We start from the raw sequence: 25,096 nt of genomic DNA on the forward strand, positions 1-25,096 counted from the left end.
CCGGGGCGAGCCGGGCGCCCGCGCCGCGGGGACGGCCCGCGCCAACATGCGGAGGCCGGCGGCGGCGGCGGCGGTGCGGGAGCGGGAGCGGGGGCCCGAGCGGGCGCCGGAGCCGGAGCCGCAGCGCGAGCGGGGCCCGGAGCGGGGGTCCGCGCCGCGCTGCTGAGGGAGCCCGGGCCGCTGCCCGGCCGGCCGGGGGCCACGGCCACGGCCACGGCGGAGTCCCCGAGGTAAGGACGCGCGCCCTCGCCGCCGCCACGGCCACGCGCCCGGCCGCGGGCCCCCGCACCTGCCCCCCCCCGCCCCCTGACCCCGCGTTCCGGCCCCACCGCCTCGCTCCTCGCGCTCTCCCCGGACGGCCCCTTCCCCCGACTCGGGCCCTGCGGCCTCGCGCTCCCGCCGACGTCTCCGCGGCGGCGCTCCCGGCCTCCCCGACGCCTGGCTCCGGGCCGCGCTGCCCCCCGGCCCCGTGCAGGCGCGGCGGTCGTCCGGGGACCCGGCTTGGGACCCGCCGTCCACTTGGCCGCGCGCCACTTCGCCCCTCGCGGCCCCGGGAGCTCGGGCCCCTTGCGCCCTGCCCGTGTCCCCGCACGTCCCCCCTTCGACCCTGGACCCCTGCCCCAGCCCAGCCGTCCCTGGCTTTGTGGCTGGAAGGCCCCGAGGGGACAGCGGGGCCGGCGGGGACCGGGCATGCGGCAGGGGGTCTCGTCCGCGGTGACCTGTTGCCGGGCCCTGCTTAGGAGCGGCCTCGGTGCGGCTGTGCCCTCCCCTTTCCGCCCGCGCCCCCGGTTTTGTTTTCCGGAAACACTTTGGATGGGGGGGGGTGCGCTGTGTGCTCGCCGGGGGCGGTGGCCGCGCCGATCTCCTCCCTGCCCCCGCCTGCCCCAACTTTCTCAGGGATGCTTTTGGGGTGGGGGTTCCTGGAGCTGTCGTCCTGGGGAGGCCTGGGGGCTCTTGGCCTCTGGGCGGTGGTGTTTGTGGGCGGGCCTCGGAGGGCTCCAGCACGCCTTCCCCGGGCCCTCTGGCCAGTTCTCAGACTCGGGGCGTCTGCAGGGCGGCCCTTCGCCGCGTGGGGCCTCCGTCCTGGCCTGCAGGACATGGCCGGGCTCCGCTGGCGTCTCCAGCCCCACAGGCTGCTGCGGCTCGTGGGTGTGAGAGATGAGTGGGAGCACAAAGGCGTCAGTGTAGGGGGTAAGGTCCGTGGGGACTTGATCTGGTCACGGAGGAGGTGGGCCCTTGACAAGACAGACTGGGAGCCAGGCCGGCAGGTTCGAAAGGGGGAAGTTTGCGGTTTCGCTCTAGTTGGCTTTTTGTTTGCTTGTGTCTCCGCCAAACTGTGCCCCAAGAAAGGGAGCCCTGCAGGCCGATGGGCAGGCTGGGGGGTGGGGTGGGCCGTGGCACCCCCAGGTGTTGTCTTCACCCTCTGGGGGGGTCTGTGGCCTGGCCTCAGAAACGGGAGTGCTCGAGTGCTGGGGGGCAGCGGTCCTGGGCCTGCTGGGCCAGTGGAGGTGGGACCTGTGTGGCGGGGGTGGGGAGGGAGGTCCGAAAGGAGTGGACAGACATACCTGGCCCACCCCGGGGGTGGACAGAGCCCCAGGGGCTCTGCCGGGGCTGTGGGGCACAGGTCTTTCTGTCTGAAGCTGGCGCTTGGATCTTCTTGCATAAAGGGCTTTCGCGTCTGATGTGGACGACTTCTCATTTCTCGAGTGGACTGGGGACGAGTAGCTCATTACGTGGCTCTGGGTGTGTCCCCGCTGTGAAGACAGACTTCTTTGAACTGCTGGTTCTGGTTCCAGCTGATTTTTCTCCTCCTTTTAATTACATAGTAATTACCTCTGGGTTGCGAGAGGAAGTAGGTGAGGTTTTTTTGTCCCCTGAGTTGAAAGCCTCCCTATCTGTTCATCCCAGCTCCGGGGAAGCCAGCATGCCCCAGTAGGCATTCCCGACACCCACGGGGTCACTTGTGTCCATGCGGATTTACTGGGACAGGCCTGGGGGGGCCCCCCTGGCCTGTGGTGGCCTTTCCCCTGGGATGCCCAGTCACTGCTTGTCCCATAGTTGACTTTGTTAGGTTCCCCCTTTCTCCCAGCCCCCATGGAGCTGCCCCAGGTCACCTCACGAGCTGCGGGGTCCCTCGTCCTGATTGTGGTGGGGCGGATCTCTGTCTTGGCAGGTTCTTTCCAGGTGGGCCCTGTCTCCTAGGAGGAGGTCGAAGTCCATCAAGGCCCTAGGTCCGGTGGCGGGCAGAGGGCTGGGGGGAGCAGGAGAGGGGGCGCTGGGGGCCACCAGCCTTCCGGCCTCTGGGGACGTCGGGCAGGTCAGCATGGTCGGCTCCGATGGGAGACAGGCGCCCGTGCGCGAGCGGGGGCATGCGGTTGGGGTGGTGGTCCGCATCGCTGCCTAGCTGGCTCGCGCTGGGCCGCCCGGCGCCCTGGGGAGAGCTCCGGCGACGGGAATGTTCCCACGGGTCGAGTCTTTCCACGTGGTGCAGTCAGTGGGCCCTTAGGGAAAGGGAGAACCAAGCCAAAGTCTGGAAGGCCCCAACCTTGCGTGGCTTCGAGTCTGCCCCCTTCCCTTCCGGGGGGCCATGCTGGGCAGCCTGCTGAGTCCCTGTTGTGCAGTTGAGGAGGCAGAGTCCTGAGTGACCTGCTGGGTGTGGAGGCCTGGGCCCTGATGAGGCCGGCACGCACGCCTGTGCCCCTCGGTGCTCACGGTGCCAGGCCGGACTGGCCCAGGCGGGAGTGGGTGTGCTGGGAGTTCCCGGGGCTCCTGCTGGCTGGGAGCTTTCATTTGTCCTCAGCTTCCCGCGGGTGCTGGCCTGCCTTGGTGTCTCCCTCTTGCTCCGTCTTCCACACAGGGCCCTTGTGGTGTGGGGGTCCGACCGCAGGGTCGGAGGCACTCTCACAGGGGGTTAAGTCCTTGCGCCGAAACCCCCGGTTTGGTTTTGTTTTTAAGATTTTATTTATTTATTTGACAGACAGAGATCACAAGTGGATAGAGAGGCAGACAGAGAGAGGAGGAAGCAGGCTCCCTGCCGAGCAGAGAGCCCGATGCGGGACTCGATCCCAGGACCCTGAGATCATGACCTGAGCCGAAGGCAGAGGCTTAACCCACTGAGCCACCCAGGCGCCCCCGAAACCCCCGGTCTTCCTGCTCACAGGAGCAGGCTGTGGGTCTGGGCCGTGCTGTCGCACCGGACCTCTCCAGGCCCCACCTGGCGTCCCCTCTCTTGGAAGGCCTCCCGCATGGTCTGCTCACCCTCAGGGCAGCTGGAGGCCCATTTCTGGGAGCCTCCCCCCTCGCAATGGGTCCTTTCTCTTCCGGGAGCTCGGCAGCATCTGCAGTTAAGCGTCGCTCCAGAAGTTTTGTTCCTGAAGTTGCTCTGGGCGTGCGTCGGGTTAACTGACGCACCAGACCCGGGACGCAGAGTCGACCTCGGGTTCTGTCTGCTGAGGCTCTCGTCGGCAGCCCCTGCCCCCCGCAGCTCAAGTCCGGTGCAGCTCTTTTGGCAGGTGGGCAAGGTGCCTGCGTTTCTCACGCTGCTCAGAGCCTCCTGCCAGGACCCGGGAGGCTCCTGGGTGGGTCCTGGGCCATCCTGGGTTACAGCACGATCCAGGGTGGCCCTGGGGCGGCCAGTCCCTGTTTAAGAGGCGGAAAGAGACATACTGCGTTGTTACAGGTTTCACACTAGCATGTGATATTTTAGAGTCTTAGGGAAATTGTGTGTAAAGGGAGACTTCAGTTATCTGGTACTCTTCACCCTCTAAGTGAGGGGAGGCCTCACCTGGTTTTGGGTCTGGAGACTGAGCTCCTGTCTTAGAGCGCAGGTACCTGTCTCCCCGGCAGATACGGGGATGAGGGCAGTGTCTCCCCCGGGACTGTGCTGTTCTCGTGGTCTCTGCTTGCTGTGGTCCCAGGACCCGGCGGGTGGGCTGGGAGTGAGCAGGGCGGCCGCCTCAAGGAGTGAGCCTTGGCCCACCAGGCAGGGAGTGGGCCCAGCAGAGCCCTTCTGCAGACCTGTGGCCATGGGGGCTCCGGACGGCACCCCTCGGTGGGGCGGCGTCTCTCGAGGCTCCCCAGCAGAGGGACTGAGGTTCTGCGTCTCCCCAGGTTCACTTGTGTGTCTCAGGGGTTAGAAATCCCAGATAGAGACTTCCAGGAAGGCTGGGGGCTTCCGGGAGGGGTGGGTGTGGTTCATTGGGACACAGACACCTGAGGGCTCTCTCACTGCTTCTAGAAACGTCTTGGGTGTAATTCTGGGGCGGTGACCGGAGACCGATGTCTTTACAGCACCTTTACCGCACGGTGCAGGAGGCTCTGTGTCCCACGAGTCATCCCCAGTCCAGCCCCCGAGCAGCTCCGCATGCCAGTGGGGCCAGGAGGGCTGATCGGCCTGGGCAGTGGGCCCCGGGGCCCTGGGTGCACCTCCCTGCCCCGGCAGCGCCCTCCCTCCTGCCTCTCTGCTTTGACGCCCGCGGGGAGGCTGGCGGGAGCTCGCGGCACGGCCACTCACTGCCGGCCCCTGCTCGGGGCTGCCTTCTTTTTGCTTGGGCCGCACTGACGGGCCCGTTGGAAATCTGTGCTGAGGACATATTCCGTCCCCGCGCCCTCCCTCCGGCGCTGCGGACACTGGGGTTGACGCACTCCCTGGGGGGCTTCCTGGGTGCTGTGGGGGCTGAACGGCTTCCCGGGCCCCACCCACTGGGTGCCAGGAGCCCTGCAGGCATGACGGAGTGGCTGTCCCCAGGTGTCGCCCGCGGTTCCCGGGGGCAGGATGGCCCCGCTGAGAGCCCCGCCCTGGAGATTGGCTGCCAGCCGCTGCCAGACCGAGCTGAGAGCCGCCTCCCCGAGCATGAGGCTGTGTGGCCGTGGGTCCCGGGGCGGGTGCGGTGGGGCCCTCCATTGTGTCCTGGAGCCCGACGTCTGAGGACGCAAGCCGGGAGAGGGCCCCAGGGCTGGTCCCCCGGGAGCCATCGGGGGGCGGCCTGGAGCTTCGGGCCGGGCTGCATTGTGGCTCCATGGGGACCACGGTCCCAGCACGAGGTGCAGAGGACAGCCAGGCGTCCGGAGCTGCACTGGCGCCGGGAGTCGGGCTTCAGCTACCGGCGGAGCTTCTCTGCTGCCCGGTGGGAGAGCGGAGAGCAGAGGGCTGCAGTGCAGGGGCCCAGCCCCGCCTCTGCCGGTGCGCCTCGTGGCCCTCGCCCAGGCTCTCCAGGGCCCGTTCACCCCCTGGGCCTCTGCTTCCCCGTCGAGGTAGTCTCGATGGTCCTAGGCTTTTGGGGGGTGACAAGGGTTTCTGAGGCACACGTGCTCCAGATCCCGGGTGGAGATGGGGCTCGGGCCACGTCGGTGGCAGCCTTGGCAAAAAAGCAACAGGTGGAATTCGTTTTATTTGGTTAAACAGATCACAAGTCGGGGGGTGGGGGTTGGGGAAGCAGGCTCCCCGCTGAGCGGAGAGCCCGATGCGGGACTTGACCCCAGGACCCTGAGACTCTGACCTGAGCCAGAGGCAGAGGCCTAACCCGCTGAGCCCCAGCGCCCTGTGCGGGAGGCGTTGTTGACCCTGCTGGTTCCTTCCTTCCTGCTGACACGTGTGTTTGACCCTTGCGGCCCATCCCTCTCTGGGAGCTAAATTTTCACTGGAAATGCTTGATTTTAAGAAGTAACACAGAGTTGACCAGAAAACATTCGTGGCCCAGTGCGCAGTCCGTCAGCTCTGCTGGGCCCCAGGACTTGCGCCTCGGACAGTCAGAGCTGCTTCGTGGGAGCGTGTCCCGTGTCCTCCCGGGACGCCCTCGCACCCGCTTCCGTGTTGCCGTCCCAGGTCCCTTGTTAACGGAGCTCCTGGCGTTTTTATCTGCTGTTCTGGCCGCCAGTGCCAGGCTGTTGCGGGCTGGGGTGGGTGGCTGGCGGGCCCGCGGGCTGCGGGATGGGACCTTCAGAATTCAGCGGCGGCTCCCAACCCACGCGGGCACCGGCCTCAGCCCCTCGGGGAGCGCTGGGAACCCGGGTCGTCAGCGGTGCTCCATGTGCATTCTGAGGGGCCTCCCGGGCGCTGCGGCCGTTCCAGGGTCGGGGGAGGCGCTGCCACGTGTGTGGCCAGAGGCAGGGGCTGGGCAGCTCGGGCTTGCTCCGGGTCTGTGACTGGTCCCCACCGCCCCGTTCTGTGAGCTCGGCTGTCTGGGCCACGTGGACTGGGCCTGTCCTGGGTGGCTGTGGCGGGGGGCATCCTCTCACGCTGGGGCGAGTCAGCCTGTCTGCCTCTCCCCGCGGGCTGCCGATTTCTGCGTCCTTTACTTCCTGTGGGCACGCGGGCCTCGACGCCGGGCTGGCTCGCAGGTGTGCCTTCCGTCTGCACCCTCCCAGCCCCCTCACTGTGCCTGTTCACGTGTGTGTGCTTATTTTCAGTACTTTCTGAGGATTCATCTTAGAGCACGTGCGCCTTCGCGAGTGGGAGGCGCCGACGGGGAGAGAACCCCAGGCAGACTCCGTGCTGACTGCAGAGCCCGACGTGGGGCTCAGTCTCGTGACCCTGAGATCACGACCCGACCCGAAGCCCAGAGTCGGAGGCTTCACTCACTGAGCCCCCCAGGCGCCCTGTGGCTTTTTAAACAGCTTTATTGAGACACCGTGCACTGTGCTTGTCTGGTTTTAGTTGAGATGTAGTTTACTGAAACATAAAAAATTCCCTGAAATGTGCCCTTTGGTGGTTTTTAATACATTCATAGTTTTGTGGAACCATCATTTCCATGTCATTCCAGAATGTCCCGTCACCCCAGAAGGAAACACCATCCCATCGGCCATCACCCCCTCCCCAGCCCCGACCCCTGCGACCCCCTTCCCGTCCGGGGAGGAGCCTGGTCTGGCCGTGTCACACGCGTGGACTCACACCCCGTGGGGCCTCCTGTGTCTGGTTCCCTCCCTGCGCGTCGTGGGCTTGGGTCCGTCCCCGGGGCTGTGCGTGGGGGCCTCGCTCCTGCTCCTGGCCGAGTGCCGTGCCTGTGGGTGGGGGACGCATGTCTCTTTGTCCGTGGGCGGACACTGAGGTTGGGGTTGTGTCCGCCTTTCGGCTGCAGTGAGCACGGCACACAGGTTGTGTGTGGACGCATGTTGTCCGTTCTCCATGGTAGACCCCGAGTAGCAGGTCGCTGGGTCCCTTGACGGCTCTGTGAGTAAGTTTGAGGAGCTGTGGACGGTTTTCCTCGGCAGCCGCTGCCGTGTTCTGCACCCGCTGTGGGCGAGGCCCCCGGTCTCCCCATCTTCACCGACTCCGTGGTCACTGTCTGCGCCCTGGCTTCTCGCGTCGTTTCTGCTTTCCGGGTTAGGGTCTGACCCCTCGTGGGGCCATCTCTGCCTCCTCGCCTCTGACCCGCCCCTTCTAGAACCCCGGGGTTCCTGCAGCAGCTGTGTGGGGGCGCCCGGCTGCCCCGTGGCCGTGGACTCCCTCATCCACGCTCCTCTGAGCAGGTGCCCACAGTGTCTCGGAGTGACACGTGGGCCTCATGAATCAGTGTCCTGGTTTCGGTGGTTCAGTTGTTTGAGGGAGAGCGAGCGAGAGAGCTTATGTATAAGCAGGGGCGAGGCAAGATAGAGGGAGAAGCGAACTTTCCCCTGAGCAGGGAGCCCGATGAGGGACTCGATCCCAGGCCCCTGGGATCACGACCTGAGCCAAAGGCAGACACTTCACCAACTAAGCCCCCCAGGCGCCCCAGTTTGGGTTTTTGCTAATAGCCCTTCTTCCGGAGCCGCCGTGTGCGGAGTTCCCGCGCGGGACCGAGCTCCCGGGGCCCACACACCGGCCCTCCGCTCACGCCGCACGTCCGCACAGTGAAGGGCAGGCCCCGACCCCTCATTCACCAGAGATCCTCGCTCTGTCCCGGGTCCCCATCCCAACCCCACGGGATTTCCCTTGTCCCTCTGCGTCGGAGCCTCCGGGCCGGGACCCTGAGTCCCCTGTTCCTTGTGTGGATACCCTGGGAGGTCGGAGGAGGGCCGGCCGGGGTTCCCGCAGGACTTCCCCAGGCTGCGTTCGTCCCACCAGGGGTCCCTGCTGCCCACGCGGCTCCTGCCTGTGGCCACTGGCGGTGTCCCCCAGCGGGGCTGCTCACTGCTCTGGAGCCCAGAGGTCTGGGATCCGGGTGTGGCGGGGCCGCACCCACCCTGCAGGCCTCCAGACGGGCCCTGCCTGCCCCTGCCCGATTCTGGTCTTGCGGGCTGTCCCTGCTGTTTCTTGGCTGTGGCTGCCCTTCCTGGACATCTTTGTCCTCTCCTCCTGAGGACAGTTGTCTAAGGACACAACCTACCCTGATTTGCCAGAGGGTCACTTATCTGGGGCTTCGGACGCGCCTCTCCAAGAACACAAGTGCCACACCAGGGACTGCTCCAGCGTGTGTCTTGGTCACTCTGGGCCTGCTGGGACAGGGCTCTCTGGGGGCTGTCATGTGGCGTGGGACTGCCCGCCCCGCGACAGGGGGTTAGCTCTCTGACAAGTTATGGGTGAGGGCTCTCCTGGGTGCCTGGGAACGGTCGGGGGAGAGGCCAGTGCTGGCATGTGGCTGCCCCGGGCGTCCACTGAGCCCCTGGCATCCGCCTCGTTCATCTTCCGTGAACGTGACTGGTGACTTCCGGGCTGGACGGATGGCCCTGGGGGCCACGTGCGGGGCGCGGTGCCGGCCGCCTGAGCAACAGGGCCCGCCCCACCCCTTGGAGCCCCCACTGCCGGGGAGGCCCCGTGGGCATCTGCGCCGTCCCCCGTCGCAGGACTGGAGTGAGGCCCCTCATCGGCCTGGAGCCCTCCCACTTCCCTTCGTCTCCGTTTCACCGGTTTTCAGGTGCCCCGGATCCACGGCCCAGCAGCTCACCCAGGGATCTGTGTCCTGCCGGGCGTCCTGTCCTGCTGCCTGTGAACAGAGCCGGAGGTGCCTGCCGGGGATCCCGGTGCCCAGGTCTTGGGGTCGCCCCCTTAGGAGTCTCCGCTTGATGCCGGTGCGTGGGCTCGCTGCGGGGCTTGTCATCGGGGCCTCAGCTCCCTTTTGTGATTTGGTTCATTGTGCGAAACCCGGGTCTGCCCGAAGGTCGCGAGGCAGGTGCTGTGAATCCCGGGGCTCGGGCCCACACCTGGGCTGTGCCCGAGCTGCTGGAGACCAGACTCTGGTGGCTGCCGCCCCGTCCGCGGTCCCCCAGGACTCCACGCCGTGTCCTTGCAACGTGGCCTCCGTGCGCCTTCGGGGCCACTGAGCCGGCGCTCACCGCGGTCCGAGGTCGTCTGCTTCTCACTGAGTAGTGGCCTGTGTGTGGCACCCACTGAGGACGCTTGTCCCGCGATCGCCCCCACGGGTTACCTGCGGTCCTTCGTCTGTGACTCCCAGAGTATGACCTGTTCCCCGGAACACACGTCTGCACTGGCTGCGTCACGGGGTCCTGCCCCCTTGGGGCACTTTTTTCTCTGTCATGACACGACTTGACATTCGGACTTCCGGGCTGCAACCACGAGGTCGGCCATGTGTCCGGGGTCCAGGTCACACTTGGCAGTGCTGTGTGGACACCGGGATGTGGCGCAGGGGGTCCTCGTGACCCAGGGCCCAGGTGAGTCCTGGGAGGAGGCCTGGCCTCCCGGTCATCAGGGCCCCGCGAGACAAGGATGGGTCCAGCTCAGGAGGGACGTGCGTGGCCAGAGACGCTGGGGTGGGGCGCAGCCTGTATCCCACGGAGGTGGGTGTTGTGGGTCGGGCCCGAGGCCCAGGGCAGCCTCGGAGGCCCCACATCCCAGCAGGGAGGCCGTCTGCGCGCCTGCGCTCCCAGACTCGCCCCGGCTCTGGGCTGGGGCTGCGCTGGTGATGTCAGCCGGGGACTGTGACATCACTGAGTGGACGCGGTCAGAGAAGGGGGTTCTTGGGGCCTCCACCGGGGGAGCTGGCCCCTGGCCCTGACAAGATGGAGGACCCCCAAAAAACCACGACAGGTAACTCACCTGAGGTGGGTGCTCGGAGGAGCACAGCCCTGCCCCAGAGCGGTCTCCACAAGGCCTGCTCGGCGTGGACGCGGGGGCCCCTGGGCACGCGGTCTGTGGTCCTCTTCCTGGGGGCAGGCTGAGGCCTTCCCCGGGTCAGGGGGCCTCGGGGGGCTGCCCTGTGTCGGGAATTGGGGGCCGTGTTGGTTGGGCAGAGACTGGGTTTATCTTAGGCCTGAGGGAAGGACGGGAAGCCCCTTCCTCCAACACGGTTGCTCTTAGCGGTGGCGCCGGGGCCGGGGCCGACGGATGGTGGGTTGCCCGGCTGGCACCTGCCCGGTCCTGGCCTTGTGTCGGGCCTCTGCGTTGCTCCTGTCCTTGCTTCCCCAGGCCGGCAGGTGACTTGCTCTTGCTGGTCCCCTGTGGGTCCCACCTGGCTTTCAGAGTGTACCAAGGCACGACCCAGAATGCCCCTCTGTGGCCCGTGCTGGGTGGGGTGGCCTCCCAGGACACACTGAGTTTGGCTGCCTTCTAGAACGTTTGCAGGTCCGTGCTGTCTGCTGGGTTGGGGGGAGGTGGCCCTCTCCCGTGGGGTCGAAGAGGGGCTGGTATCCTCAGGGCTTTCCCGGGAAGGGGTCAGACCGAAGGGCTTCTCTCACCTACTACCACGGTGCCTGCTGTCCCCCAGGGGGGCCGCCGCCGACCAGCTGGGGCCAGTGTGGGGCTCGGGAGGGCTGCAGGTGCGGGTTGCTGGCACAGTGCCCAGGGGCCTGTGTGGGGCAGTGCGCGCACGAGCATCCTTCCCGTGCCGTGCCCAGGTGCCTGGTCTGCGCCATCTGCCGGAGCCACCGGAGGCCCCTTCTGGAAGGGGAGGCCGCCAGGGGCCGCTGGGGAGGCTCACGCAGAGGGAGCCTGTTGCTGAGTGGGCCAGCTGGTGCACGCCTCCCCGTAGAGGGTTTGGAGAGAGAGTGAGGGGTGTGGACGGTGTCCCCAAGCCCCCAGCGTGCCACCCCCACGGTCAGGGTTCTCCAAGGCGGCAGCAGGAGGGGTCTGCTGTCAGGCCCCACCGTCACAGGCAGCAGCCGGGGGCGAGCACATGGGTCTCTTGGAGGGAACCCTGAGAGCCACCCCCAGGCACAGGGATCTCCCTGGCTCTCCGGTCTCCGGAGGGCAGCTCTGCAGGCCCAGAGGGTTTGCACCTGGGTCTTGAGGCCGGGGCAGATGCCCGTCTCGGGAGGGAGCTGCTGGGGGGACCCTGTGCCGCCGGCGGGGGGCGCCCAGGAGGAGTGGGGGCTGAGGTCCTGAAGCGTGTGGCCCACAGAGGAGCTCCTCCCGCGTGGCTGGGGCAGAGCGGTCCTGGGAGGTCCGCAGGGAGCGGCGTCCAGAGCCAGGTGTCCCTGCCTGCCCGGCCTCCCGGCTCCGCTCCTCGCGGTCTTCCCGCTCACCTGCCCGGCGACTGCTGTTGCCTCCGAAGAGCCGAGACCCGCTCGTCTCTCGGGAAGTGCCCCGGGTTTGAGGGGCTCCGTGCCAGGCCCCAGGACAGAGAGCAGATGTCTGTCTTTCCGAGTCGTCCTGGCTTTGTCTGTGTGGAGCCTGTGTTCGGGACCCCACGTCCCGACCCCAGCGGATGGCTCTGAGGTGGTCCCCTGCTAGCTTCCAGCACGCTGCCTTTGCGGGGAGCCCCTGGCCCCCTTCGCCCCTGGAGCTCACCCCTCGTCAGGAGATGCGAGAATGGTCCGTGTCCCTCATGAGCTTGAAAGCTCCTGTGGCTCTTACATCTGCAGGACTCTGGGTCTGTGTGTGTCTCTGCACGCCCGCGTGTGCCTGCGTGTGTGTGCGTGCGTGTGCGCAGGTGGCCCGTTCCTGGTGGCTCTCTGGGGGAAGGAGAGTCTGAGCACCTGCGGGGCAGTAGGTGGGCTCTGGCGCCCCGTGGGTGTGGAACCCAGGAGGCTCCCTGGGGAGCAGGGAGGGCGCCGGGAGTGTGAGGGGTGTGTGGGGGTGCTGTGGCGTCTGTCCTTCGCTTTTCACCAAAGAACCAGGTGTTCGTTACAAAAGTCCTGCCCCGGCTGATGACCGCGTCCTGCCCCGTTCTGCTCCGTCCCGTTCTGCTCCGTCCCGTTCTGCTCCTTCCGGCCCTGCAGGCAGCTCCAGACCGGGCCGTGCCCGTCCACTCCCGGGGCCCCGCAGCCTGCAGAAGCCGTCCCGAGGGCAGCTGCCGCCGTCCCCTCCTCCGTTCCTTTTTCACGACTACATTCAGCCGCCGTCACCCTCGGGGAGCTGGTCTGGCTGCCTCTGTCTCGGTTGGCGGAGGAGACCGTGTCTAGAGAGAAGCAGGCGTTCGGGGAAACGTGGACAGAGGCGCCGCCGCCGGGCCGGCAGCCCGGGCTAGAGCCGGAGGAGCGCTGGCGGCCCCGCACGCGGGCCGGGGGCTTCCGGGCCGCGGAGCCGCTGCTGCTCGGACGGCTTCGGTACGATGTCCCTCGGCGCCGGCAACAGCCGCACGTGTCCGCGGACGCTCGCCTCGCAGCGCCCACAGACGGACGCGCGCGGTGCCCCGTGGCCCCTGGCACGGACCCAAGCCCACGACGCTTGGGGAGGGAACCAGACACAGAAGGCCTCACGGGGTGTGAGTCCATGCGTGTGACGTGCCCAGACCAGGCTCCTCCACGGATGGGAAGGGGCTCAGGGGTGATGACTGATGGGGTTGGGGTTGCTTTTTGGGGAGACAGAAGGTTCTGGGATTAGATCACGGTGATGGTTGGATAACTCTGGATTAAAGACCACTGAACTGTGTGCTTTTTTTTTTTTTAGACTTTTTTTTTATTTCTAAAGGTTTTATTTATTTATTTAACAGACAGAGATCACAAGTAGGCTCCTTGCTGAGCAGAGCGCCAATGCGGGGCTCGATCCCAGGACCCTGAGCTCATGACCTGAGCCGAAGGCAGAGGCTTTAACCCACTGAGCCCCCCCCTTTAGCCCACTGAGCGCCCCCAGCTGTGCGCTTTTCAGGGGTGACCGGTATGGGATGTGGGTCATATCCATGATACGGACGACGGTAGAGCAAGGACAAAGGGATGGGAGGTGCCGTCTGCCCTCTCGGGAGAGAGGTGCTGTCCAGCTCCTCGTGTGGTTCCGATGCCCCCACGGTGTGCCTGGGGCGGGGTCTGGCTCAGTCGGCAGGAGGACGGAGCCCATCGAGGGCTTTGTTGTTGTTTTTACAGGAAATAAGTACTTTTTTATTAACATATAACGTATCACTGGTGTCAGAGGCACAGGTGTGTGACTTACCGGTCCTACAGTCCACAGCGCCCCGCACAGGGCCTGCCCTCCCCGGTGCCCATCCCCCAGCCACCCATCGCCCCCCGGCCCCTCCCCTCCAGCAGCTCTCAGTCTGTTTCCTGAGGCTCGGAGTTTCTTACAGTTTGTCTCCCTGTCGGGTTTTATCTTAGTTTCATTTTCTCCTGTCGCCCCTGTGCTCCTGTCTGGTTTCTCCTCATATCCGTGACGTGCTGTGGCAGTTGTCTTCCTCTGACCGATTGTGCTCAGCGGCACCGGCTCTGGTTCCGTCCACGTCATTGCGGATGGCAAGACTTCGTCCTCTCCGATGACGGCGCGACGTCCGTGTGTACCTGGACCGCACGTGCGCCCGCTCGTCTGTCGGGGGCATCCGGGCTCTTCCCGCAGCTTGGCTCCTGTGGACGCTGGGGACAGGCACGAGGGCGGCTCTCATAGCAGACTTGGGGCGACGGTGTCTGTGGGGTCACCTGCAGGTGGAGCCCGGGTGCGCTCGGGGGGCTCCTGCAGGGTCTCCAGGCACCCAAGACGGAAGGGGGCCGGCTCCGCTAGTCTCACATGGCCCTGTTCCCTCCGGGGGGAGCCCAGCCACTGTCCCCAAGACCCCACGCCCCTTGCGTGTTCTAGGCTCTGCCCAGGGGCACGTGGGACGTCACTGACAGAGCAGGGAGGCTGGGGATCCCCGCACGCCCCCTTCTTCGCGTCGGGCCCTGTTCCTGACTGACAGGCCCAGCACACCGCCTCGCTCCTCTGGCCCCCAGGGCCTGCGGGAGGGATGGTTCCCACAGCAGGCGGGGCCTTGCCTGGGCCTTCCCGCAGGAGCAAGGGACCGAGCGAGGCCCCGCCCAGACTCCCAGGGCAGCTCGCCTTTCTGGGCGTCGTGGTGCGCACGCCACAGCCCTGGGCCATCACCCCTCCCTGAGCACGCGGCCCGGGGATGCCCTCCGTGGACCCCTGCCTGCTCCGAGCCAGCTGCGCCCAGGAGGGGACGACGGCGGCGTGGGGGAGCAGCCTGCCCTCTGGCGTTCCCGGCTGCCAGCCGCCGCCGCCTCCCTCCACGGTGCGCCCACCGGGCCCCTGTTGCCTTGTTTCCCGTCACCTCGTCCCGTCAGCCACGCGTGGACATTCAGGGCGGGGGTGGTAGGCCTTGAGTACCGGACGGGCCGGGCGTGAGCTGGGTAGCGGCCTCCGGCGGCGCACTCAGATTTAATTAGTTAATTAATTGATTTTAATTTTTTTTTAAGATTTTATTTATTTATGTGACAGGCAAAGAGAGAGGGAGAAGCAGGCTCCCCGCTGAGCAGAGAGCCCGGTGCGGGGCTCCATCCCAGGACCCTGAGATCATGACCTGAGCGGAAGGCAGAGGCTTTAACCCACTGAGCCACCCAGGCGCCCCTCAGATTTATTTAATTAATTAATTTGGAGAGAGGTCGAGCGGGGAAGGGAGAGCATGTCAACGGGCTCCGCGCCCAGCACAGTCGCCGGCCTGGGCCTCACTCTCACCACCTCGGGATCACGACCTGGGCCGAAACCCTCCGTCTCACTCCGTCAGCTGCTGGAGGCACCCGGGCGCCCCGCCCTGACTTAGAGGAGGGCGTGTTGGGTGGTGGGCGCTGACAGGAGCCCGTGGGTGCTTGCTCTTTGAGGAGATCCTTTGGCTTTGGCCGGAGCGGTTGGTGGGGTTGGGGAGAGAGGCCTGGTCGGGCTGAGTCTGCTCGGTGGGCGCAGGTCTGGGAGGGCCTGGGGACCTGGGCTGGAGGCCGCTGGCCGGGGTTGTTTCTGTGGGTACCTGCCCCTCGCCATAGCCAGTGTGGGTGGCCGGCCCCTTCCTCCCTGTATCCTGGGGGCCGCTCGGCACCCACCCTTCCTTCTAAGCCGTCCATGGCTCCCGCGTCGTCGCTCCGGCCAAGGCTGGTCCCACTCCAGTGACGCGCACAGTCTGTGCCCAGCTCGCCGGCTCTGCCTGGGCCACCCGCCTTCCCTGGGCAGCTGCTGACCGAGCGAAGCCTTGCCAGGGTCAAGGTTCCCTCCAGCCCCGCCTGACCACAGGCCACAGTTTTGCCCGTTAGGCCACCTGCCCAGCTCAGGGTGGGACGCAGTGGGGGTGGCGGGATGGCCCTAAGGCATCCGAGGTCGGTGGTGAGGGTCTCTCAGCCTTGGGCACTCCCTGCCCTCTCTGCACCCAGGCTTGGGGCTCCACAGCTGGCTTCGGGTTTCTGAGGCCTCGGTCACATGACTGGCCACCCCCTCTGCCGGAGGCTCTGTCCTCGAGTCATGGGGTGGGGGTCCCTCAACAGAGCCCATCCCCCACCAGCCTGACCTGTGGCATTCACTGGGGCCTGAGTCACTGCACCCCTCTGTCCCCCAGAGAGTCGTGGGTCGCACTCGCACCTTCAGAAGTCTTTCCAGTGGGCTGGATCGCCGCCCAGGCCTCTCGTGGTGCTGCCCGAGGGTCCCCCCGCCGGTCTGGGACTGTCGTGGACACGTGTGGCCTCCTAACCTCCGTCTTTGTTTCTCTACCAGCTGGGAGCTACGAGATTTGAGGCGGCGGAACCTGTCCACAGAATGTGTCCTCCCCCTGCATGCGACCCCGAGGCCACCGAGATGAGCGCCACGGCCGGGCCCTGGCAAGCGCCCGCGTCTCACTAGCAGGGAGCCCGCCGGGCCGCCATGGTGTACTAGCCCCGAAGAGCCGGCCGCAGCCTCAGGTCTGCCCGGACCCGGGATTTGCACGGCAGCAGAGTCACCGTGGAGAGGCCAGGGTACCACAAACTTATGGATTTTGACAAGAAAGGAGGGAAAGGGGAGTCGGAGGAGGGTCGGAGAATGTCCAAGGCCGGCGGCCGGACCAGCCATGGCGTCCGGAGCTCGGGGACCAGCTCAGGGGTCCTGATGGTGGGACCCAACTTCCGGGTCGGGAAGAAGATCGGCTGCGGCAACTTCGGGGAGCTCCGGCTAGGTGAGCCCTTGCTTACGTTCTGGGGCACGGGGGGGCTGCCCGGCAGGGCTGCGGGCCCCACTGCCACGTGACGTCCGATGTTGGGACTGGGAGTTCAGTGTGAGATTCTGCTCCCCGAGGGGGAGGTTTTGCCGGAGGGGTGGAGCCCTAGCCTCTACCTGTGTTTCCCTGCTTGGTGGGGATCTGCGTGCCCCCCGCCGTGCAGGGGAGAACCCACGTGGAAGTTTCTAGCTGGCGGGGACAGGGGCACTAGCCGGTGAGATGGGTGCTCGGCTCCCGCGGAGCCCTTGGCTGAGCCCCGGAGCTGCAGGCAGAGCCTGAGCCCTCCCCCAGCCGGCGGCCCTGGGAGGCTGCGGGGGTCCCGTCGGGAGCCAGAGGCGCACTCGAGGCTGCCAGCACCGGGCTTGGGCCGTGGCGTCTCACCGCCCGTCTGCGGCTCTAGGAAGCCCTGGGCTCGGGGTCTGTGAGCGAGCGAACTGTCGGGGGCTGGGGTCCGATCCCCGTGTGGGGGCTGGCGGGGCTGGTGCTGGGCTCGAACGGCGGGTGCGGGTGTCACTTGGGCACCGAGGCTGCCGAGTTTGCGGCAGAGGGCGGCGGCGTCCGGCCCTCCCGACATCCTGCAGCCAGTCCCGCAGCCGACCCCAGACGGAGCCACCCTGTCCCTGTCCCGCCGCCCTGTTAGCGTGTGCGTGAGTGCACACCCGTGCTCACACAGACTGGGCCCGGTGCCGGCCTGCAGCCGGGGGCTATGCGGGCCTATCTTCTGGGTGTCAGGGTCAGCAGCCGACAGAGTCTGGGGGTGCACGGACGACAGGGTGCGATGGGGCTGTGGGGTGCTGCAGCTTTGGGCTTCAAGCCTTTTAAAAATTGAGGGGCGTCGTGTTTTCTGCTGGGCTTCTGCTCGCATGGTTTTGCGTGGCCCCGCGGCTGCGTGTGTAGGTAGCTGGTTGTCCGTCTTTGTGACCGCGCCCCGTTGTCCCCATCTGTCCTCCTGCTCGGGGACGTGTGGCTGTGCATAGGTTTCCGCCACCGTGGGTGCAGGTGCTCCGTGCGCCCCCAAGTCGTGCGCAGATGTTTTGTTACAGCGCCGGGTCGCAGACGAGAAATGGCCAGACTGGGCCCCGCAGGGGTGGCGACATTTCTGAACTCCCACGGGCAGTGTCCCAGGGCCCGGGAGTCCCGCGGCCCCGTCCCGAGTTCAGGCTTGTCCCACTTCTCTGCTTGGAGCGCGCTGGGGGACGCCGGCTGGTCTCCAGGCGCACTTGCCAGGGATTGCTGCCCTCCTGTCCGTCGTGCGTCTTTTTTTCCTGGCAACTCGGAGGTTTTCTCTCTGCCTCTGGTTTCCAAACCTCGAGTCTGCATGGCTCAGGGCGCATCTCTTTGTGTCTGTCCCGGGGGACTGCGCGCGCTTTGCAGACCTGTGTGAGCCCTTTCCACTACACCGGAGCGCCTTCGGTCCTCTCTCCGGCTCTGTCCTGCCTTCGTCTTCAGCCTTTTGCATCGTCCGACCCGCCGGCGCGCACGAGGGGCTCGACGCTCTCCTGCGGGTTCCCCAGGCAGCGGGGGGTGTTCCCTCGGCCCGTGGCCTCCCTTTGCTTCGGTCCCGTTGGGTTTTGCTCGTCTGCACGTTCACCCTCCTTCCCTCCGCCGCGGCTGGCCTGTTGTCGGAGCTGCTGGGGGCGAATCTTTCCTTCCACACTCGGCGTTTCTCACTTCTCCGGACGCCCCGTTTCCCCCTCGGAGTTTCCCATCTGCCTGTTCGTCCCCCGTCTCATCCTTTGAGTCCACGCGTCCTCGTGACTGTGGTCAACGCTGAGCATCCAGCACCTCCGGCTCCGTTCTCCTCGTTACCGCCTCGCTCGCCGCCTCTCGCACACCCCCGCACCGCCTTCTCTGCCGGAGTGGGGGTGCCGCGTGGGGCGTCTGCGTGACACTTTGCCCCGGAGGCTCATCTTGACATCGTCGGGGGCGGGCACTCGGCTGAGGGCAGACCTCACTCGGGCTGGAGTCACCTCTGTCCCGTGGCGAGGGCATCCTGGCTTCTTAGCCAAGGGTCGGGGGAGCGCAGGGGGACTCTGCACCGGGCCGGCCGCCGCTGCAGCCTCCTGCGGCCCCCAGGATCCTCCTCCTGTTCGCCGCCCTCCAGAGCACAGTGACTCCGCTGACGTGGGGGAGGCCCTCTGAGGCCCAAGGACCTGCCCGCCTCCAGCTGCGTGCTGCTCCCTTCAGACACGAGTGGGCGCGTGTGCACACACTCACCTTCCACGCGCTGGCCTTCCCGGATTTTGGCTGTCCCCGGACTCACGCAGGCGGTCAGAACGCCAGTTTCTTCAACCAGACCCGGTGATCAGTGACTGTAAAGGGTCAGAATCCTCCGAGTTTAAGGCTTCCTGCTGTGAGGGGCGCCTGGCCGGCCCGGTTGGTTGAGCGGCTGCCTCTCGATCTCGGCTTGGGGCGCGGTCTCGGGTCTGTGGCATTGAGTCCCGCGTCCGGCTCTGCGCTCCGCGGGCGGCTGCGGGACACGCTTTTCTCCTGCCCTCTCCCCACTCGTGCGCTTGCCGGCTCGCTCTGTCTTTGGAAAACACCCCGTGTTTTCACGAGAAAGCCGGATAGGAGCGTGGACAGGCAGGCCCCAGACAGGTGGTGCTGCCGAGCGCTGTGTGACAGAGCTCCGGCGTCGCGCACGGGAAGGGCGGCTCGGTGTAGAAAGACGCCGTGAGTCCAGACGGGCAGGAGAGGGGCGCCCAGCCAGGTCGCCGGGGTCGTGAGCTGGAGCCCCGTTCTGCTGCTGGGAGGACGGAAAGAGACCACGTTAGAAACGGGCAGCAGGCGTGGAGAGAGGCTCCCAAAAGCAGCCATTGAGTCGCCAGGGGGCGCAGAAGGCACTCGGCCTTGCCGGCCACGAGTGAAGGCGGCCACGTGAGTCGCAGGCCACGTGTGCAGCGCGAGCAGCGGACCGGGCAGGGCGGCTCGGCGTGGAGCACCCAGCCCCGCGCTGCGTGGGAGAGCGCCCGGGGAGCCAGCCGGCGTCCTCGGAGAAACACGGCAGGAGCCGGGAGGGGGGGACGGGCAGGGTGGTGCCCCCTCGGTCGCTGCCTCGGGCTGGCTTCTGCATCGGCGTGGAGCCGGCGGCATCCCACATCTGCCCGAGCTCATCGCGTGGGCCCGGCGGGTGCGCGCGTCCCCGGGAAATGCCTCCAGTGAAAACAGGCACCGCGAGTCCTGCTGAGCCCGGCCCGCGCTCATCGGCTGGAGTACGGAGGCTGCTGCTGCTTTGACATGCTCTGCCCGGCTCCGTCCGTGAAGCCTCTGCCTTCGGCTCAGGTCATGATCCCAGGGTCCTGGGATCGAGTCCTGCATCGGGCTCGGGGAGTGGGGAGCCTGCTGCTCCCTCTGCCTCTGCTGGCCCCCTGCTTGTGCTCGCTCGCTCTTTAATAAATAAATAAAATCCTAAAAATAAGTAAATAAAGGAGGTGACCTGGCGACAGGCGCGCGGCCAGGCAGTGGGGTAGGGAGCAGACCGGCACCGCTATCACCCCGGCCTGAGGGTGTGGGTCTTCCCCGCGTGGTGTTTCCGTTTTTCGGTGTTCGAGACTTTCTCATAAGGTGTTGAAGAAGGAACGTAAGAGGTAAAACCCATTTCTCATCAAAAGCAAGGAAGCGGGGCTTCAGGAGAGCGTCCGATAAGCCTCTTGGTCGTCTACGGCGCGAACAGGGTCTGCCGGCGCGCGGGGCGACCGTGGCCCGCGACGGCGAAGAGGGGGAAACATGGGGAGAGCCGGCTGGGCGCACCCGCACGGCACGGCCCGGCCCGCGGCGGCTCGCGGGCTCTCCGGACGCCGCCAGAAGCTTTTCTATTTGGGCAACAGCTGGGAAAGAAAACTTGAAACACTGCCGGTTGTCAGCGTGCCGAAACCTGCCGGGGCCCGCGGAGGGACTCTGACAGGCTGTCACGCGCTCCCCAGCGACAACTGCGGACCCCCGTGAGAAGTCACCTCGCACGTGGCGGCTGGCGGCTGGGGGGTCAGGTGGCCCCTCCTCGCGTTGTCCTGAGGGCCCGCGCAGCGTGTCAGGGAAACGGACCCGTGGACTCTCGAGCCGCCCCTGGAAACAAGGCCCTAGGATGGCCGAGGCCGCTGGTGCCCCAGACCACCCGGAGCACACCTGGGATGGGGCGGGGACTTGGGGGAGGGGCGGTGGGCAGGGGGAGCCCCGCGACAGCCTGCAGCCGGTTCACAGGAACAGCCGGGTGCGGGTGACACCATGACGGGGTGGGGGGTAAGCGGGGGCCTCTTCCCCACAGCGGGTCCTCCTCCGGGACAGTGGGACGGACGCGTGGCCTCCGGGAGGAGCAGGTATACTGTGGGGGGCCACGCTCGTGGCCTTCCGGATCCCGTGAGGCCAGTCTAAGGGCACAGGCCAGGGTCGGGCTGGGAGGAGCTACTCTGCGGGAGGCGGCGCAGTGCCCAGTAACCCGCGGAGGGGCTCAGGGGCGGGGCCGAGCCCCCGGGCAGCCCTCCGCGGTGTTGCGGCTCACCCGACCTCAAAGCCGCAGGGTGCGGGACCCCGCTGCAGAAGCCCTGAGCTGCTGGGCTGGGCCGGCTCTCCAGGAGCCCCGTGTGGGGTTTCTAGCAGGCGAAACCTGAGCCGCGGCAGGTTCGGGGTCTCACGTGCTCGCCGCTCTCTGGGGCTGGGTGTGGGGCTCTTTCTCTGTGGCTCCTGGAGGTCCTGCTGGTCTGCGCTGGGCTGGGGAAGACCACTCGGCCCAGGCTCTTTCTCACCTGGGAGGCGCACGGATCCTAGCCCCGGGTGTGCTGGGAAGGCCGCCAGAGGCGCTCTGGGCGGGGTCTCACTGCACACAGGTTCCAGCAAGGGGCAGGGCCCTGGGGCCTGTTTCCTTTCCACACCACAAGGGAGCTCCCGTGCCGATGGCCTGGTGTGGAGCGCCTTGGGTGAGTCCCTGCAAGACAGGACGTGGACAGGCCTCTCCATGCGGCTGCTTGCCAGGGGCTGTCACAGGGCTGGGGTCTGCCGGTGGGACGGACAAGGGGCTGCGCTCTGGGGCTGGTCCTGGGCAGAGGCCGAGCAGCTGTTCGAGGGGAAAGGGGCGGGGGTTTCTGGGGAGCCCCACGCGGCTGCTGCAGGTCAGATGGCATAGGCCGAGGGGAACACCGCCCTCTCCTGCTCTGCTGCCGTGGGAGCTGAAGAGGGGCTTTGGGGTCGCCATGGGTCTACGGTTTCTCTCTTTGTCTTTTTAGATGGGAGAAGTTGGAGCGAGCTGGTGTGCTGGCAGGAAGGAGTCCCTAGAGAGGAGTCGGGAGCCGCCCCCTTGAGTGGGCGGGCCTGGTTGGTGGCGGGAGGAGAGGGCCGCCTGCCAGGGGGGCCTCGAGGACAAGGGTGGGGGCAGATGGGGCCGCCCGCGGCAGGGCAGGGGGCCTCGTAGGCGTTCTTTTCCTTCCCAGGACGTGGCCAAGCTCAAGGGGGTCTGCCGGGGAATAGGAGGCGGCCCCCGGAGGCCCCTGGGTGCGCTCGGCCCCCTGCCGGGCACTGCGGCCCTGACGCACGTCTCTCCCGCAGGGAAGAATCTCTACACAAATGAGTACGTGGCTATTAAACTGGTGAGTCCGGGGCTTTTGTGTCGCCGCCCGGCGGGCCGCGTCCGGGCTCAGACCGGCCGAGGGTCTCCTGGGGGGGCGGTGTGCACACGGGGTGTGGGGGGTCACCTGACCACATGTCCGCCTGCCCTTCCCAGGAGCCCATCAAGTCGCGGGCGCCGCAGCTGCACCTGGAGTACCGCTTCTACAAGCAGCTCAACGCGGCAGGTACGGCGGGCGCAGTGCGGGTGCGGTGCCCAGGGCGCTCCGCGGGCCCCCCACGAGTCTGTGTCGCCCCCGCAGAGGGCGTCCCTCAGGTCTACTACTTCGGTCCGTGTGGGAAGTACAACGCCATGGTGCTGGAGCTGCTCGGGCCGAGCCTGGAGGACCTGTTCGACCTGTGCGACCGCACGTTCACGCTCAAGACGGTGCTCATGATCGCCATCCAGCTGGTGCGGCCGGGGGCGCTGCGGCGGGGCGGGGCCGGGGCGCGGGGCGGGGTAGCCCTGACCGCCCTCCCCCGCCGCAGATCACGCGCATGGAGTACGTGCACACCAAGAGCCTCATCTACCGCGACGTGAAGCCCGAGAACTTCCTGGTGGGCCGGCCGGGCAGCAAGCGGCAACACGCCATCCACATCATCGACTTCGGCCTGGCCAAGGAGTACATCGACCCCGAGACCAAGAAGCACATCCCGTACCGGGAGCACAAGAGCCTCACGGGCACGGCGCGCTACATGAGCATCAACACGCACCTGGGCAAGGGTGAGCGGCGCGCGGGCCGGGCGGGGGGGCGCGCGGGCCGCGCTGACCTGCTCTCCCCCCGCAGAGCAGAGCCGCCGCGACGACCTGGAGGCGCTGGGCCACATGTTCATGTACTTCCTGCGCGGCAGCCTGCCCTGGCAGGGGCTCAAGGTGGGCGCGGCGGCGGGCGGCGGGGGCGCGGGGGGGCCGGCGGCGCGGGCTCGGCTGACCGCTGTCCCCGCAGGCCGACACGCTCAAGGAGCGCTACCAGAAGATCGGCGACACCAAGCGGGCCACGCCCATCGAGGTGCTCTGCGAGAGCTTCCCAGGTGAGGGCCACCCCGCCCCGCGGCCCCGGCCCGCTGACCCCGCGCCCCCCGCCCCGCTGACCCCGCGCCCCCCGCCGGCTCCCCACAGAGGAGATGGCCACGTACCTGCGCTACGTGCGGCGCCTGGACTTCTTCGAGAAGCCGGACTACGACTATCTCCGCAAGCTCTTCACCGACCTCTTTGACCGCAGCGGCTTCGTGTTCGACTACGAGTACGACTGGGCGGGGAAGCCCCTGGTACGTGGGCCCCCGCGGGTCCTAGAGTCCAGGTCCGGCGGCGGGCGGGGCCCCGGGCGGCCAGGCAAGTCCGCGGTGGCGGCGGGACCCAGCCGTTGGGGCGGGGTCCGGTGAGTGGTGGGCGGCCCCGGGAGGTGGGGCGCGGCCCCGGGCTCGTGGTGGGTGGCCTCAGCAGTGCGCCCCGCACCCCTTGCAGCCCACGCCCATCGGCACGGTCCACTCCGACCTGCCCTCGCAGCCTCAGCCTCGGGACAAAGCCCAGCCACACAGCAAAAACCAGGTGAGGGGCTGGGCCAGCGACCCCGGCATGGGGGGTGGGGCAGGGCCCGCCTGACCCGCCTGCCGCGCCCCCACCCAGGCGCTGAACTCCACCAACGGGGAGCTGAACGCGGACGACCCCACGGCCGGGCACTCCAACGCCCCCATCACAGCGCCCGCGGAGGTGGAGGTGGCCGACGACACCAAGTAAGGCCCCGGGCAGCGGCCGGGCACGGGGGCCCCTCGGACCCCCTCCCCACCCCGTGCCACATGTCCGTGTGCCCTCGCCCTCCCCGTGCAGGTGCTGCTGCTTCTTCAAGAGGAGGAAGAGAAAAGCAGCGCAGCGTCACAAGTGACCCCGGGCCGAGGCGCCCGACCCCTCCTGCCGCAGCCCCCCGGGGCAGTCCGGCCCCCCGCGCGGCCACAGCCAGGACGCAGACTGCAGGGCTGGCCGCAGCTGCCCGCCTGCCCCTCGCGGGCTCACTTCCTTCCCACGAGACTTTGGCCGAAGTTTCTACACCCGAGTCTAGCGCTTCCCTCCGAGAGCAGTAACTGAATGAAACGCGGAGGAGCGGCGGGGGCGCCGCCCGCCGGAGTGAGTAGTCGGCCGCCGCGCTGCCCGCCCCGTTAGTCTCATAAAGTCCAGCTTGTCTCCCTCGATCCAAAGGCCGTTTTCTCGAGGGGGCACCGTGGGCGTCGCTGCGGGGGGCGAGCCCGTCCTGGGCTTCCCCGCGCCACAGGGGAAGGCGGGGTGGGGGAGACCCCGACCAAATGCTGCGGCAGAGCCTGGGCCGGCGGCAGTGTCCCGCGGGGTCTGCGGCCGCCGCTGCTCGGAGCCGAGTCCAGGGCCCAGAGCCCCAGGGGCGGCACCTGCTCGGCGCTCAGGCTGAGGTCTGTGCCCGGGCGTGCGCGGGCTTCTCGCCCTGGCGGAGCAGCGGGAGACAAGAGCCTTAAAGCCCTGTGCCAGCCCCGCGGGTGCGTCCGGGCCGGGCAGCCCTGGCGGGAGCCGTTCCCCTCAGTCCCCTGGAGGGCCTGCGCTGGCCCCCGGGGCTGGAGCGGCGGGGCCGGCCTGGGGCGGGTGTGCGTCTAGGCCTTGCTTTACACCGTGTACAGAAACGGCACTTCGGTTTCTCTGACGCTTCCTGGAAGCCATAGAGTTTAGGGGCTTTTTTAAAAAAAATAAAGGAAAATGAAAGCAGTCCTGAGCGTGGTGTCCGGTGTTTCCAAGAGGCTTGGCTGGGGCAGCACGGGTGTGTGCGTCCCTAAGAAGGGCAGGCCCGGGGCGTGACCCCCTGCTCCCGAGACGAGGACGTCAGAGCTCCGGTCCACGCTGGCGCTGGGCGAGGCTGCGTTTGGGGGCTGGGGACGCTGCTGTGGCCTGGTCAGGATGAGCGTGGAGGTACGGGCCGGGTCTCCTTGGGCCTGGCTTCACACAAACACGTTAGAAACCCCGGCAAAGTGGCTTCCTCTGGGAGACGTGGCGGGGGTGGGCAGCCCCACTGGGTCCCTGTGCACCTGACAAAGTGGGGGACCCCGGGACGGCCTCACGCGGTGCCCTGAATGCAGCACGGAGGAAAAACGTCGTGGTGGCTGCCGGGCTGCCGGTTCTCCCAGCGCTCATCGTGTTGGCACCCGCCGTGGCAGGGGACGGTGTTAGGGACAGATCTTTGGACGTGGTGAGGGTCAGTGAGGTCATGTTGACGGGGTCTCCCCCGGCTGGGCTAATGCCCTTG

At 67.3% G+C, this 25,096-nt stretch overlaps 2 protein-coding genes across 5 annotated transcripts; one reads left to right on the forward strand and one right to left on the reverse strand.

The window, feature by feature from the left end:
• On the forward strand, positions 1-24,561 carry CSNK1G2 (casein kinase 1 gamma 2). 4 transcript variants are annotated; one of them, XM_045990496.1, is made up of 12 exons: positions 2-230; positions 15,767-16,202; positions 21,780-21,820; positions 21,955-22,024; positions 22,100-22,248; positions 22,326-22,560; positions 22,625-22,710; positions 22,784-22,868; positions 22,957-23,105; positions 23,302-23,385; positions 23,464-23,570; positions 23,665-24,561. In XM_045990496.1, exons 2-12 carry the CDS (start codon positions 16,019-16,021, stop codon positions 23,717-23,719), a joined length of 1,245 nt encoding a protein of 414 aa, XP_045846452.1. In that variant the 5' UTR covers positions 2-230; positions 15,767-16,018; the 3' UTR covers positions 23,720-24,561. The 4 variants fall into 4 exon arrangements, with proteins under 4 accessions (XP_045846451.1, XP_045846453.1, XP_045846452.1 ...); XM_045990499.1 differs by lacking the exon at positions 2-230 and adding an exon at positions 21,461-21,548 and having other exon boundaries at positions 16,064-16,202; XM_045990495.1 differs by having other exon boundaries at positions 1-230; positions 21,955-22,248.
• Positions 17,398-19,604, reverse strand: LOC123932386. The gene is made up of 2 exons (XM_045990500.1): positions 19,542-19,604; positions 17,398-19,456 (listed from the first exon to the last, which is right to left on the reverse strand). Exon 2 carries the CDS (start codon positions 19,446-19,448, stop codon positions 18,567-18,569), a length of 882 nt encoding a protein of 293 aa, XP_045846456.1. The 5' UTR covers positions 19,449-19,456; positions 19,542-19,604; the 3' UTR covers positions 17,398-18,566.
• Positions 24,562-25,096: the final 535 nt, after the last annotated feature.

The sequence above is a fragment of the Meles meles genome, chromosome 20 (genome assembly GCF_922984935.1).
Source record: "Meles meles chromosome 20, mMelMel3.1 paternal haplotype, whole genome shotgun sequence".
Classification (NCBI taxonomy): Eukaryota; Metazoa; Chordata; class Mammalia; order Carnivora; family Mustelidae; genus Meles; species Meles meles.